Source organism: Lynx canadensis, chromosome E2 (genome assembly GCF_007474595.2).
Source record: "Lynx canadensis isolate LIC74 chromosome E2, mLynCan4.pri.v2, whole genome shotgun sequence".
Classification (NCBI taxonomy): domain Eukaryota; kingdom Metazoa; phylum Chordata; class Mammalia; order Carnivora; family Felidae; genus Lynx; species Lynx canadensis.
The window spans coordinates 23,670,407-23,687,100 of record NC_044317.1 but is presented as its reverse complement, the minus strand read 5'-3'; the positions used below and the strand labels follow the sequence as shown (position 1 = coordinate 23,687,100).

Sequence of the window (16,694 nt, the reverse complement as noted above, 5' to 3'; positions counted from 1 at the left end):
ATTCTCTCTCTCTCTCCTTCTGTCTCTGCCCCTCCCCTGCTCATGCTTGCTCACGTTCTCTCTCTCTCTCTCTTTTAAAAAATAAATAAATAAACTTTAAAAAATTCTCCTAAAAAAAAACACAACAGGTTCTCCTATGGTATTCCCTACCGTAGCAAATAGCACCAGCATGCATGTAATCCCTCATTGCAAAAATGTGAAAACTCACTTCTTCAACTGAGAATACAACATATCCTTAAAATTTTGTTATCATTACCTCTTAAGTATCTGTCACACCTATACACCTTTCTCCAGTTCCACAGAGACCACCCTGGCGTGCTAGCTCTGCCATCACTTTTTACATGAATGCTTATGCACACCCTTCAAGTGGCTGCAGTGTGGAGAACACATTGGAAGGAGGCCAGATTTCATTTTCTCTTATTTCCCTGGATTCCAATTCTATTACTTTACCTATAATGTAAAACCTTTTAATGGCTTCCCAGCGATCTTAGAATAAAGATCATGATACTCAGAATGGCCTCCAAATCCAAGTATAGCTAACTCTTGCCTAACCTAACTCTTTAGACTCTGTGTTCCAACTGTAGTAGGATTTTTGTAAGGTTATTTATTTACTGTGAAAGACAGTGGGGAGGGGCAGAGAGAGAGGGAGAGAGAGAATCCCAAGCAGGCTCTTCACTATTAGTAGAGACCCCTTCACAGAGCTCAATCTCATGAACCATGAGATAATGACTTGAACAAAAATCAAGAGTCAGATGCTCAACCGACTGAGCTATCGTGGGGCCCCTATTATAAGATTCTTTTAATTCTCACCTAGGGCCATATACCCTTCTTTCACAGGACTTTGGGATATCCTCTTCCTCCCATTGCCATGACCACACCCCCCACTTCCCTAGTTTCATCTTGTTCCAGCTAATTCCTAGTCATCACTCATGTCTCAACTCAAGAGTCTCCACATCAAAAGGTCTTCACAATGCAGTTTGTCAGAGTATTTGGATAAGTGCTCACAAGAAAATGGTTCTGTAGAGCACCTGGGTGATTCAGTTGCTAAAGCATCCGACTCTTGATTTTGGCTCAGGTCATGATCTCACGGCTTCATGACACCCAGCCCCACATTGCATCGGGAAGCATGGAGCCTGCTTGGGATTCCCTCTCTTCCCCTCTCTCTGCCCTTCCCCTGCTCATGCTCAATCTCTCTCTCTCAAAATAAATTAAAAATTTAAAAACAAAAGAAAAAAAAAGAAACGGTTCTGTGAGCGTACATAAAATTGGAAAACAATGATTGTCTCCCTGATTCATGGATGGTGGCTGCCTCGAATTTTGTTGAGATGCTTCTGAGGCAGAGCCTGGCTTTAGTAAGGATGAGTAGGATCAGTGATCACTGATGGCTGAAGGAGCCACAGGAAGTCACAGGAAAGAGTGTTTATTTTTGCGGCCAGTATCCCGTACACGGCCTATCTGCTTTCCCCTCCTAAGGCACTACAGATGTGGTTCCTCTTATAAACAAAGTGGGACTATTGATAGAGCACTATCTGAGGTGCATTGTAATTACTCTCTCAAGTTCACAAGGGGAGGTACCAGGGAATGGAGAACTAAGCACACGTCTTGCAGTCAGATGTTCTGTAACTGACTGGTTCTAACTCTTAGCTACACTATTTACTATACCCTAAATATTTGGAAATTTTCTCAGCTTCTTTAAAATCTGTAAAATGAGAATATATTTATTACCAAAATGACAGGAGAGTTGGTGGTTTCATATCTATGTGTGTGTGTATGTGTATATGTGTGTGTATACACACAGACACACACACATTGGCATACCTTGCATATAATAAACATTCAATGATTGCTGTCAGGTTTTTGGATATTGCTAAAAATTAGAAAATAAATTAATACGAAAACATTGTAATTAGATATTCACCCAGTGTAGGGAACAAACTTACTTTGGGCAAATTTCGGAGGATTGTCATTTACGTCGGTAAGGGTCACTGTAAGTGTTGTGGTCCCAGACAGGCCACCAGAGTGTCCACCCATATCTTTGGCTTGAATAACAACCAGGTATTCCTCCTTGGCTTCTCTGTCCATGTTGGGAAGGGCAGTTTTTATAATTGCTGAGGGGGAAAAATGGGAGAATGACTTTCAGGAAGACAGCTCATTCAAAATGAATGTGTGCATCTCTCTCTCTCTCTCTCTCTCTCTCTCTCTCTCTCTCTCTCTCACACACACACACACACACACACACACGCCTACATCAAGTCCCCACTCAGATAGTCTTCTGTTTTCTTTTGCCTTTTAACTGGTGTGCATCAGTGATGCCAACACTGAAAGATTTCAGTCACAGACATTAGTGGCTAACTTGCAAAAATACATTTTATAGTGTATAAAAAAGAGAACTTGCAAAAATATACATTAGAAAGTAAACTGAATGGCATACTGTTGCCTACCGAATTAAAGTATAAATCAAAACATGGCCTCATCTACCCAGGAAAACCCTGGAAGTGAAAGAATCTTACAATTTATCACAGACTCCAGCTCCCCTACAAGAGGAGTAAATACATAAATAGCTTGAAGGCTCTGAGGTCAAAGATAAATTATTCTGAAGCTCACAAATACATCAGAGAGATGAAAGAAATAAATGCATTATTAGAATCAACTCAGATGAATAAAACACCAATCAGAATTAATGTAGGCGAGTGTCTAAATCCAAAGGTACTATTCAACATTTATATTTTAATTAGTTAGCTACATTTTCTCCATTGTAAAAGTAATACAAAATTTAGAAAAAAATTAAAAACAGAGAAAAGAGAAAGGAGGTAAAACATAAGACCATACAACATAAGAGAACATCGTCAGTGCTAAAATGTTAGCTTTTTCCTTTCTGATATATTTTCAGGGTTTCATCCATCTGCTTCTTTATGTGTTTCACCAGTAATTTAATATTCTTGTTAAAGATACAAAATTTGGGTAGATGCTTCTGAAGTTATTTTGAAAATCTTTATTTAGCCCTCTCCTTACTCTCATACCTCTTTTTATAGATAAATATTGCTAACATTTTGATGTGTATAATTTCAAAGCCATTATATGTATATTCATACAAATGTGTATATGCATATAAACATTTAACCACAAATGTGGTCATGATACAGGCACTGTTTTGGGACTTTCTTTTATCACAGAATAGATATCTTTGAGATCTCTTTTGTTTGCTCACTAGCATCTAGAGGTCCAACTCATTACTTCTTTTAACTGCATGATTGTTCATTTATGAACAGACTATCAGTGGATATTCCAGTTATTTCCAGTTTTTCCCATTTCAAAGAACAATGAGATCCCTTACAGTGGTGACACTATATTTTTTCTGTGTTCTGCAGTTTTATTTAATTCTGTGTCAAAAAATACACCCCCACACACCATATTGGTAAAAGCCCATAATAAAAATTATTGTGACTAGCCCAAAACATTCTTGTTGAATAAGTGTGAGTTATGTCTCTGGCCCAAGTAATATAAAACGTTCTGGATTAAAGAGAATTTCCCCTGCATTTCTAACTCCAGGGATATCCTACATGTTTGGTTCAAATGGAAGATGGGCCACTATCTGGCCATTTCCAAAGTTGTAATCCTGTGGTTTTTTTGTTTTGTTTTGTTTTTGTTTTTTTGGTTTGTTGTTTTTTTTTTTTTTTTTTTTTTTTTTTTGGTTTGGTTGTTTTAACTCTTAGGATCTAATTAAATCATCTGTCTGTAAAAGATTTACAAAGAGTTCAAGTCCCTGAATTATTCGAACAGCAGGCGAGGCACAAGAGTACCCAGGGAAATCTATCCCACCCAGACAGTGTGCAGGCTCTAAGAAGAGCTGTGAGTTCTGATGTACTTTATTACACCTTGAAACCACTTTTATATTCAAGACTCCCATTCAGGGAGCACTAATTGGTTAACTGTGCTTATTTGGAAATATTGATAGTAACATAATATTTTTCAATATAATGGCTTATTTCAGGATTTGATCATATCAAAATATAACTCGTGAGCTAAGACAACAACAACAAATAAAGCCTCATCATTAGCATGATGGGATGCCAATATGGCTATTCTGCTATGGATATATATTTCATAACTCAGAATACCTTCATTATGGGCCCAATTCCAGTAGGAAGCATTGGAAAATTGTTTTACTCCCATGATATTTACACAAGTGTGTGTCAAGTTTAGGTACCATCACATTCTAAGTTCATCATAAATTAAAGCCATCCTTTGGACTTTGGACTATATAACATCTAATAATCAGAGGTAACTGATATAATTACCCAAGGAAGGAATCATTTTTTTCCCCCAAAGAAGTGGATAGGTTGAAGTCTATGCAAGAGTCCTTTCAGGTTACTTCAGTGGAATAATTTTGATAATTTCCTCAGAGTCAGAGAAGTTTGATATGTATTATTCTCATCATTTTTTAAAATACATCATGAGAGTGTAAATCAAAAAAAAAAAAAGACTGTGATATCTCTCAGACATTCGAAATTAAAATAATATTGAGGCTCAGTTAAAAATAGCATACCCGGGCTAATGTGTATGAGTTATATCAAAATATATGTGAAGCATCATGATGAGAGCCTTGCTTAAATGGGACAAAAAGAGCTCCATGGGTCTCCACCTATGTTTACACCTTCCTCTATAAAAGCAAGCAGCCTCACACTACCTTACAGGCATATCTACTGAGAAGCTGGAGTCCCTTTACAGATGCTCCTTCATACTGAAGTCAAGCAAGTTTGGTTTCTTATGTTATTCTCACACTTAACTACTTTTATTACCATGAACAAATTATTAAACTCATCAGGATTCAGTATCTTGCCCTGTCAAATGGTGATAATAAATCAGCCTTCCATTGCGGTTATACTAAGATTATGTGAGATAATTCATGTAAAGTTCTTCACACACACTAGTTATCCAACTATGCTACTCCCTTTCCCCGTTTTCCTTCCCAACCAAAATTTATTTAAATGTCTCTTTGGATAGTGGTTAGAAGTGCTGAACATTCTCCAAATGCCCCTCCAGATCCACTTTCCAGCATTTCCTACCTATTCTTGGCATGGGACAGTGACCTTTATGGATTGCTTCAACGAACTTCCTTACTTTCTGACTCTGCATTAGATTCAACCAACACACATTACCCAAGGAGATTGCGAGGATGTAGCAGGGCGAAGTTCCAGATTCCCCAAATATCCCAGTCACATGTTTGGCTCACTCTATGGTTAGTCTTTTCAGGTATTACTAGAACAAAACTCTAGTATCCAATAGATGCCCCAATCCCTTGTTCTCTTGGGTCTAGGGGTAATGATCGCTCTTCTGCTGCTAGGCTTGAGGTGCTTTGTTATCCTGTGATGGTCTCTCTTAACCTGGCCAAGGTTTTGTCAACAGTTACTTATTAAACTCTCCTCAATTACCCCATTCCTTCCAAGACCCTATAAAATATGGTCAGCATACTGGTTCATTACCCAGGTGTCAAAGATGTTTCCAGCACATCATTGTTAAACACACATCTACAGTTCAAAGAGTACTTCAATATAAGTACACATTGCTGTCCAAAGGGCTATTCTTTGAGACGGCAGGGCAGGCTCTTTGTTTCCCCATCAGTAAAAAGCGAGTAAGAGCTATTCAGTTAAGTGAGTTGCTCAAGATGACCCAGCCAGAAAGCTGTACCTGGACGTCTTCACACTTTCTCTTTTCTTAGACAATACTTGGAGTGGGTTTTCTAATTTCTAAGACAAGCAAAGAGTCTCCACAAGTTTTCTTTAGGGCATGCAGCACACTTCATGGACTTCAGTGCAAAACTGCATAATGAACAGCTCTTGTTTTCTGAGCTGCCGCTAGGCTCAATCTCATAATTAACAATGACTCATTAGAAAATTCAAGAATGAATTTCTGGAGCATTTTTCCTGCTACCTGGTGGCCAAAAAGGCAGGCTAGGAAAAACCCCAAGTGACCTCAACCCTCCCATTTTTCTCCTTGAGTTGGGGCATCTCTACACTTGTCACTGAACCTTTTTTAAAATTTTATTCAAAAGGGAGATCATGTCACCTACGTAGATGTTGTAAGATATTGATAAACTCCTAAAATACAAGCTTAAAGTTGCCTTAAAAGTTCCCTCTATTTCTCTCCTAAATTATATCCTTTGGTTCACATGTTCTCCCACACTTCAGGCTTTTTCTTTTATCGACAAAGAGGTAACTTCTTTATTTTAAAAAGTATTGTTTGGTATCAAATACCACCTTGCAAAGAGCAGAAAATATAGTAAGTTCTTTTTCCTCTCAGATTTGAGAAGTCAAAAATTTTGACCTATGATACTAAAAAGTTACCGAAAGCCTCAGTTAAATGGCATTTTTATCCAGTTTCAACTTTGATTTTCAAACAGCATACAGGAGATCCCTACATCCTTTCTGCTGAAATAAACCAATTTAAAACACTTTTGATGGTGTTAATTTCAAATAACTTCCCATTCCCAAAGACAAGAATTGTGTCCCTCCTTTTTCACCAAAGTAGTCAAGCAAAATTAGTGCTCGTGTCTTTCTACATGTTCATAGTCACACATTTTTGATGTCCAGCAGTGTTCAGAAGATTAAATATTATACTTAAACTTCCATAATATCAGTCTGACAACAAATCAGAGTTTTCAATTTTATGGCAAGCAGTATCACAAAATGCTTTCTTCTGGGGTAGTGAAACTCATTGACGTTGGCATTTGATAAATAGTCTCACAAAGAAAAAGAAAATCAACTTAATTAAATATGGTAATACCAGGATTGACTTGCAGTTGATACAATTAAAAACATTACATCTTTTGGGGTGCTTGGGTGGCTCAGTGTCTGGCTCTTGATTCAACTCAGGTCATGATCCCAGGGTCATAGGATCGAGCCCCATGTCAGGCTCCATGCTGACTGTGGAGCCTGCTTGGGATTTTCTCTCTCTCTCCTTCTGCTCCTCTCCCTTGCTTGTGCTGTCTCCCTCTGAAAATAAATAAAACTAAAAAAAAAAAAATCTTCTTTCTTTGACTTTTGTAAATTTCCAACTCAGTAACGGTTCTAGTATTTATACTTAAACCCTTTACCTAGTTACTCTAGGATAAATCATGGAATATCCTTGGGAGAAACCTTTTCTTTTTCTTGAAAATAAGAAGCTCTAAGATTTCAAGAAGAAAAAACACACATACACAAATTGGTGTTAAGGAGAATGAGCCTGTCCTGCTGGAGTCTCAATAGCATTAACTATAAAATAAATTCAGAAAAAGGAACATAAATCATCACATTTTAGAAGAATTTCCCTCAAACTTCATTTTGAAAATCTAATCTAATCAGAAAATTCATGAGAATTAATGAGAACAATCTATTCTCCATGAATTTAATTCATTGGAGGTTTTGAATCTGACACTGGAGAGCTGGGTGGGAAGGTTGAGGATGGGAGGTGAACCCTGGTAACAGAATTAAGAAGGGAGAGGGGGAATCACCTTGCCCTGCAACTGGTATATATTACCCTACTGTGAATAGATTTTCCTATATTTAAAAGACAATATTTTTATCTTAACCTTATTCAATCATATGGAGATTTCCCTGTTGCAGTAGTTTAAAAATTTAAGTCCTAGGTTGGCCTTAAGTTCTTCCTAAGTGCTAAACAGCTGTTCCTTCTGTCTCATTATCCAGGGAGTATTTCTGATTAGAATCTAGTGTCAGTCATCTCAAAAATTTAAAACGTGTGTGTGTGTCTGTGTGTGTGTGTGTTTCCCATTGTCTTTAATGTTATCATTTGAGAAGCATTTTGTATCCGTCACGAAGACTTCTTTTTATAATTTCTGTGATATCACCAGATTGAGAGGCTTCACGAGAAAGGCAAGGAGATGCTGATTAACTCCTTTGTCATTCTGAAGCCTGATTACTGTAATTCACTCTTTGCGGGTTTCCCAGATTGTGCTGTACAAAGATTGCAGTTGATATAAAATGCTGTGCTAGACTCCTCTTTTGAATAAGACTTGTTGAACACATTATCCTGGTTATGAAACCACTAGCTTTGTTATTCCCAAAACTCTTGCCAATTCAATGTGCAATTATCATTTTACTATCTGTGGAACAAAAAATCTCTCATTTATGAGATTAAGTGGTACAAATCCACCAGGGAAAAGTTCCTTTTGGGGACCATATATCGTACCCACAACTCTCTGCTCTGCCATGTGATTTGTACTCTATGCTGCCATGTATGAGGGGTACAGGATATACAACCAGATATATACCCACCTTATCACTGAATTATAGCTACAATACAATAAGTGCAATAATGTCAAACTTGCACAGATATACCACAAAGGAGAAAACAAATCATTAGAAAACTCTTTAGCTTCCATAGTGTTCAAAAATGAACTCTATAAGGGGGCACCTGGGTAGCTCAGTTGGTTAAGTGTCCAACTTCAGCTCAGGTCATGATCTCGCTGTTTGTGAGTTCGAGTCCCATGTCGGGCTCTGTGCTGACAGTTCAGAGCCTGGAGACTGCTTCGGATTTTGTGTCTCCCTCTCTCTCTGTCCCTCCCCCACTCATGTTGTCTCTCTCTCAATAATAAACATAAAAAAAATTTTAAATGAACTTGATAGGGTTCATTTTCCCTTGTGACTACAACTTATGAATTAGCTAGAAAGGTAATGTTAGATAGATGGATGATAGATAGGTAGATGTAAAGATAGATAGATAATAGAAAATAGATGGATAGGCAGATAGATACAACAGTCTGGATTTAGAGAAACTATATTTCTCATATATTTCTGGTGCTTTTGTAAAATATCACAACATAATTGTGAAGCTAATGAGTTAAATGTATCAGGAATCAAAAGCTTATTTATATACTTTCATCTGGTATTTTTAAAACTAAGAATTTATTTCAAGGAAATTATAAATTTTCCTTTCTCCAGATATCTCAAATGTTTAGAGTAAGATGTTCACTTTTTTACATGATATTTTGAAAACTGTCAAGCAATTTAAATATGCAACAGTAGGGAAATATTAAATTAGTGGTGAAGGTTATAGAAATCAAACATATACAAAGTGGATGTTTTAAAATTATGTTCTATAATTCCATAGCAACATAAAACATTTATAACAATTCTCAAATTTTAAAAATAATATATGAAATGATTATTCTATATTATAATGTGCTTATAAAATTTGGCAAAAAATACAAACAAAGATAATGTGACATGTTTTTATGAAGAAATTGAAGCTTGTCCCCTCCCCCAAATCTCCCAGTTCTTTGTAATGGAAAGCACAGGACTATAGGTATTAGAAAATGAGTTCTGGGGTTATACAGATGAGAATTTATTTTGATATGAGATTACCAACAATGTAATGTAGTGATCTTGGGTAAATCACCAAAACTCCCTGAGACTTACCAATATTATATGTAAAAGGTTATTAACTGTTATATAAGAATTTAAATTTGATATTATTACATGAAAAATAAAAAGCCAATGTCTTCCTTTATACATACAGAGATATATGACATCCTCACAAAGATATATGTAAATGTATGTTTTTATATTTATTTTTACATACACATATCTAATGTATATATATATGTATATATACACACACATAAGTATACTCAAAGTTATATATACATCATTTTGTATATACATTTTATAAATATATACATATACGTATGTATATATGTAAATAAAAATTAGGTATCAGTTTAGTGATAATAATTAAACTTACCTTAACTTAAAAAATTAGAAACAAAGACTATATTCAGTGATGCTACAATGTATGAACATCTCTTATCAACTTCAAAATAGTAATGTCCCCACAGTGCTTTCCAGGTGACAGACAAAAATTTTTTTTTGCATTCAAATCTCTACTGCATGATTTGTACCCAAACTCAACTTTTACTATAACATTCTACACAGCATATGCCCTTGATTCCCCAGATACTTACCTTTCTTCAGATTTTTCCAACAGACTTTAGCACCTTCACTATTCTGTGTGGATAATGCAGTCTAGACCACCCTTGCCCTTTACTAGGCCTCTTAAAATTCCATCCATCCATTCAGGCCCAGCTCTGGTGTTTCAGAGGCTAAGAAGGCTTCCCAGGTAGTGCTAATTACTCTCTTTCTTTCGATCTTCTGCACCTTTGCTAGCCACTTTCTCATAGCATTAACTTTCAAGTCTCTTCTCCTCTTCATCACCTCCCCTAGGATTTCAACCTGTGCTGATAGTAAATCACTGTAGACAGAAAGCATGCCTCATTCATTCCCATGCCCAGAACCAAACACAATTCCTGCACATGATAAGTATGGACAATTATAGGAGAGAAAAAGACAATACAAGGGAGAAGAAGAGAAGGTAGAAGAAAGTGAAGAGGGAGGAAAAAAGACAAACAAAATAAAACGTTAATTGAGGGCTTTTCCAGTTGCTCTGGGAGCTCAGAGCTAGACCATGGAAGCATGCAATATTAATACTTGTCATGTCTCAGGGACCAGATGCATTTTTTTAAGTCTTGCCACCTCCAAGGCTCAAGGGAGGCTCAAGGACTCCATTCCATCCCAAGGGTCATGATCAGTTTGCCAAGAGAAAGGACCTAACACTTCAGTGAATGCTGGTGAGGAGAGTGTGTTTTTCATATTAAAGAACCTAAGTGTTCTCACTGCTCCTCTAGGTATTTTACCTGTTTCGTAATTGACACTTGTATTTATTAAATGCCTCAGTATAAACTTGTGGTATAGTTTTCTACTATTTCAGATAGCCTCAGGATTACTCAGAAAAAGGGGTGATGCTGATGAGTTCTGCATCCTGTAACATTTCATATACATTTGTGTGTTTGTATATGTATATACATATATATGTATATTCATATATAGATGACATCTGATTTTTCCTAAAATAATTCATAGGAAAACTTAGTTGGAAATCTATTGTCACATGAATATTATGGATTTTGAATGTGGCTCAGCAATGGAAAATGTTTTAGGCAAGTTCATAACAGACTGTGGCAGAACAAAGGCTCAAACCTGGGTCTCTAGAATCTTAGTTATGATGTGTTAATAAAATAACGTACTCTTTTTTGCTAAAAAAAATGTCTATGTAGTGCTTAGTGAGACATTTGTCTAACAATCATCTCCGATGCTATTACAGCATCTTAACGTGAATCTGTTTGACAGACGTGACTTCTTCACATAGATTTTATATATTAACCTCTACCTGACCTTTCACATTTGTGTTTGAAAGCTCTTACTAGAGAACAGCAAACTTGAGAGCTTTAAATCAGAACACTGAGAATCATTCAAGTATCTCAATATGTACAAATTGCTTCCTTATATGTGAATTTCCTGTCTTGTAAAGCAGTGTATTCTTTGACTAAATAATTATAACTTCTTAACTATCCCACTCTGTGGATCACAGACATGTCTACACCCATTTCCTTATGGGAGAACATATATCATAGATTGTAAGCGAATTAACAATGATATCCTGTCTCAATATTTTTACACACCCTGTGCCTGGTGACTTCAGTGCATGGACTGTTTGTTCTGTAGCTCTTCTATTAAATAATTCTGCACAGGCCACCAATTGCAGCATCAACACATGGCTAGCCAATAAATGATGCTGCTCAAATTGCCAATTCTGTTACACTGCAATACTTGCAATTATTCCTATTCAGAATTAAGGTGAAATTTCTTTTCCCCTAAATGAAAACACTTCCAGGGACTCCTCAATCAAGTGGAATTATTTCTGCGAAGAGCATGATGGCACTATTCTTTCCTTAAGCCATAATTCCAATAACTAATTATATGTATAAAAAGTATGGGTGGTTTAAAAAAGCAACGTGAAAGTCGCTAAAAAATTGGATGCTTTCTCCTAGCAATTGAGAACTTAAGCAGATGAGAATAACAGGGTTGTAGAGCGGATAAAGCACAGGCTTTACAGTTGCCTACTACGAAATGGAGCCAGGATTGAGACCTGCATCTAAATAGACTGAAGCCACTCTTTTCAACCCAGAACCTCAGTCTCCTCATCTAGAAAACGGAGATGGTATCACCTACCAGACATTATATGAAGTAGCATCTAACATTGTTCACAGAGCATAAAAGACACTCAAATTTTAATTGAATCGATATGATCCTTAAATGGTCCTGATTCCTCTCATGCACCATTGAAACTTTCTGGCCCCAGATATCAGTCAGACACAGCATGTCATATGGATCAAGACTTGGCAACACAGACAAGCAGAATGTGCCATTTTAAGAGCTCTGGATTTGATATCGGACAATGAGATTTCTGACTCCTTCGCTTCCAACTGTTGTAAGTAACCTGAGCAATTTCTCAACATCTTTGAGCTCCTGTTTCCTCTTTTGTTACACAGAGATAGTATTTACCCCATAGTTTTTTTTGTTGTTGTTTCATTTCCGCACGATATTATTAAAGAAGACAGGGCATGTAACATATTTAGGCAATAACAAAATCAAAATTTGCTGATCACTAATACTACTCCTACTCTAACTCCCAGTAATACTACATTGTTGCTGGATGACTGTGAAGATCACTCACAATAAAATAGCAATACTTCATATCCTACTGAGCCTTCTTTGTTCAAGGTCCTACACAGGTACACAGTCCATGCACAGGTAAGGTGTTTAATGCAGTGGCTGACAAAGAGTAGTCACCCACATAGCTCTTATAATAATTTTCATCATCACCTCATCTCAATTTCATGACCATAACTATTACAGTTCCCATGAAAACATGAAGAAACGTGAACTTTTGTGGTCTTGGTTAAATTATTTGTATTCTGTGAGTTTCAACATGGCTGAGACAGTAATAGATCTAATGCGTCTCTCAGCACTTCCCATTATATCAACGTGTCTCTCCTATACTCTGGAGGCTTTAGACGATCACTAATTGCAAACTTGAGAGTAATCTGCTTGGTAAGTCTGCCTGTTAGCTTCAAATGGCAGTCAGTGCTGTTTCTCCTTTAGTAATCTCTAACTCAGAGATGCTAAATCAAATCAGTGACCTCCCTCAGGGAATTTCCAGTGACCCATTAACCCTGATTTGAAGGATCTATGCAATATAGAGAGTAAGACACCGGCCTTTGCTAATAAAATGTCCCAATTAGCTAAATACTCAACCTCAAATTTCTAGAGAAGTTTCTCACTAATAATCAACCATGCCTTTGCCCCATGAGGTCACTGCATGTTCAGCATCAAATGATCACTGTGTGATTTCTAGGTGTGACTAAGTTTCCTACTCATATAATCAGAACCCAGGACTTCATAAATGTGGGGCAACAATTTTCTTCCATTGCTTTAACCCAGGGCAGAGGGGCACAGCAGCTTCAATGAAATGTGCCACAATGGACATCAGACATCATCATGCCGAGAACTTGCCTCAATTCCCTTCAAAATAAGAATCAGAAACAAGATTGGGCTCAAAAGAAATATTCTAGAATTTCCTACCATTGGCATGTTTCTGCTACATTTTCCTTGTCAGCCAAAGACTCATAAAACATAGAGATGTACAAATGTGAAAAGTGTTGAAGTACCTAGAGGGGTTACATATTAGAATCACTGAAAATTTTGACAACTTGATTTGTTTAAAATCATCTGAGGGGCACAGATCTCACTACTATCCCTGGATAATCTTCCCACGATACCTTTTGTACCTTTTAATCCAATACTCTCCTTGACTGCTTTGTTGCATTCTGCAAGTTCTGCTTTTGAAATCCTCCTACATTCTTCTTTGGGGATGCAGGCTCTTTCTTCCCAGCAGAGTGACTTCTCTCTTTGCCTTCACATTCTCTCTCAAAATAGAATTCTTCTCCTCCTCCACCCCTCATGTGTCTTCTCAAACAATATTGCTACGTGATTCCCACTTAATCAGGTCAGTGTCTGTGCAAGAAGCACCATCAGCTCCCTTCCTTTGGCACAATACTCACCCCTCCTTTCCACTCTTATTATCGTGATCTATTATCATTATCTATTTTATTATTTTTATTCAAAAAAACTTTTCCCCACTCAAAATTATTTGTACTCAGGCAGCTAATGCCTTTCAGCTCCCATTCATGGACCTAAGAAGGCAGGTGGCACAAAAATGCCCTATGCTCTATTTTGCACTGGATAAGGAGAAGTAGTAGCATAGCAAAATAACAGACAAGTAATAAATCTGTCATTACACAAATGTTTGTGGAGGACTACTATATATCACACACTGTTTCAGGTACTATAGATACAGTGGAGAAGACAGATAAGGAGGCTAACTTCACAATTCTTGCATTCTAAGTATAAAAGCTGGGGAATGTATTGTAATGTGCAGAGCTACATTACACAGGGCAACCAGGCTCACAACTCATTGGCTTTCCGGGCCCCAGTCTTTTAATTTGTAATGCTGGGACAGTGAAACTTACTTTGCAGAAAAAAAAAAAAAAAAAAAAAAAAAAAAATGAGGCAGACACAAGTCACCTGCAGGAGCTATTCATTACCAGTGGTTCTCATATACATAGGCCACATTTAACTATGATTAGCCCAGGACATTTCTGAATATTGAAATCCAGGTATGATTATGCCCCATCATAGAGCAGCAAGCATAGGGAAATGGATCTTTATGTCCCTCCAGGACAGAGATAATTAGACTTATGTTAACAGGAGGCCATCTCACTTCCCTAGAAGACAAGCCAGAGGCAAAACCAGTCAGAATGTAAAAGTGAGGTAGATGTTCTAGTTAAAGGAGTTACCATACAGAGGGTTAGTAAGAGCAGATTTTTATGGCTCTATTGTTCCCTTCAAGACAGTTGTCACAATACATCAGAGCTGTTTCTTCAAATACATTAAGTGGCTCATGATTTTTATTCTCTATATTAAAATAAAAAACTGCAAGAAATAAGTACATCTTCTTTCTCCTGCTCTGGATTTTTAATAATTACATAACAGTCCTTTTTTCTTCCTCTTCCTGGTTCCTATCAATCACTACTTGTTTTCCATTTTTTCCTCTTTTGTGGCAATATATATTCTTTTTAATGGTTTTGCTCCAAAAAATCTAAATGAAGACACATATTATGGGAATACATACTTTGTGTGAATGCATGAATGAATGAATACTGAAATTCTACCTTCTCTATATGGCCGCTTCCCACAAATCAATTCAATAGATTCTCACTGACTACCTCCTACTCGCTATGCATTAAGCTAGGTCGAGGGGTCTGCACTGAGATTCTCTGTAGAAGACGTACCCACAGTAGGTGAAAGACTGCTTCCTTCAAACTCTCAACCAGTTGATTGTGGTAATTATAGAAACTGGGCTTTATATATTTATCTGTTTTTGACCTTCCAAAAATGCAAAGAATTCAAGCCACTGATTCTGAGAAATTTGCCACCACTACTTGCATAGTATCACTTTATGCAGTGTGATGATGAATCAAACCATCTCTAGAAGTAACTTCTGGGTGTACATGAATGCAGCACAGTTAAAAGAAATCATGTGATACAGAAAACCTTTTTGGACTAGGACAAAAGAATAAATTTGTCTTCAAATCTCACATTTGTGTTTTCGGTGACTTCAAGTAAGTCACCTACCCTTCTCTCATCACGAATATCCTGTATTAAATGAAGACCACTAACTCTTTGTTTCTAACAAGGTCAAAGGATTGAATCAGGGGAACATGTGTGAGGTTGCCTAAAAGACATGTTTTTCCTACTCTTTAAAAGTATGTACAGCATGATCAGTGATTTACTTAAGGTCACACTACCAGGAAATGATGTTAGAATCCAGAATTTTTTACCTCCAGTTCCAATATTTCTCTTCACAAGCATGAATGTATCTAAGCAATAGTGTGTTCTTTCATCCATCCTTGTTAAAAACATGTATTTCCTGAAAACCTATAGAAAACATCCAAACATACTGCATTATAGTTAGAGGCATATTGTAATGATCATTCCCAAGATCTTTAATTATTCTTCCTTCTCTTTTTCTAGAAATTGTTGCCAAGTGATCGCCCCAAAGGGGTCCAAAGATAAGAGGATGCTGTTGATTCTTTCTCAACTCAGCATTCTTTCAATAGCTACTTGCCTAATCATTTCATGTTCGAAAGTTCCCAAATATTTTCTATATTTAAAGGCAAATAAAATTTCACTAACCTTACTAGCTTCATACATGCAAATAATCTGTTATTAGGAAGACATTACAGGGGTCCATTTCTGGTGTGAGTGAAATTAATAGCCAAAGAAGTCTCAGGTGAAGGAATCAGGAAGATGATAAACAAAACCAACCTTTCTTTCTTCCTGACTAGTCTTCCATACTTAGGCTAAATCTTGCCAAATACTCCAAATTTAACTCTAACTTCTTACTACACCCATAGCAAGTTAAGAGTAAAGAAGCCACGCTACCAAACTTTCACCCCCTTTAATTCCTCATCTTTGCAAAATCTTGGATAGTATCATTTAAATCAATGACCACTGAGAGAGCATCTCGGAGGAAAGAGGCACTGTCCTAAGGTTTGGAGATAGAAAGATAAAGGAGGTACAGTTCTCTGGACTGGAATGGTTCACAAGTCAAAAGATGAGGCAGGTGTGAGCAACTGCCTATAAAATTCAACTTCATCCTTTCCTATTTTAATGTTGCTATAATTTTATGCATCCCTCTATTGTAACATTTACTGCACCATTTTGTTTTCAATGTGTTTT

At 36.8% G+C, this 16,694-nt stretch overlaps 1 protein-coding gene across 1 annotated transcript in view; it reads right to left on the bottom strand.

Moving 5' to 3' along the window:
- CDH8 (cadherin 8) overlaps positions 1–16,694 on the bottom strand; it is a 367,090-nt gene that overhangs the window by 169,093 nt on the left and 181,303 nt on the right. Inside the window, 1 exon segment of the mRNA XM_030299517.1 lies at positions 1,941–2,108. Coding sequence (XP_030155377.1) covers positions 1,941–2,108 — 168 coding nt within the window.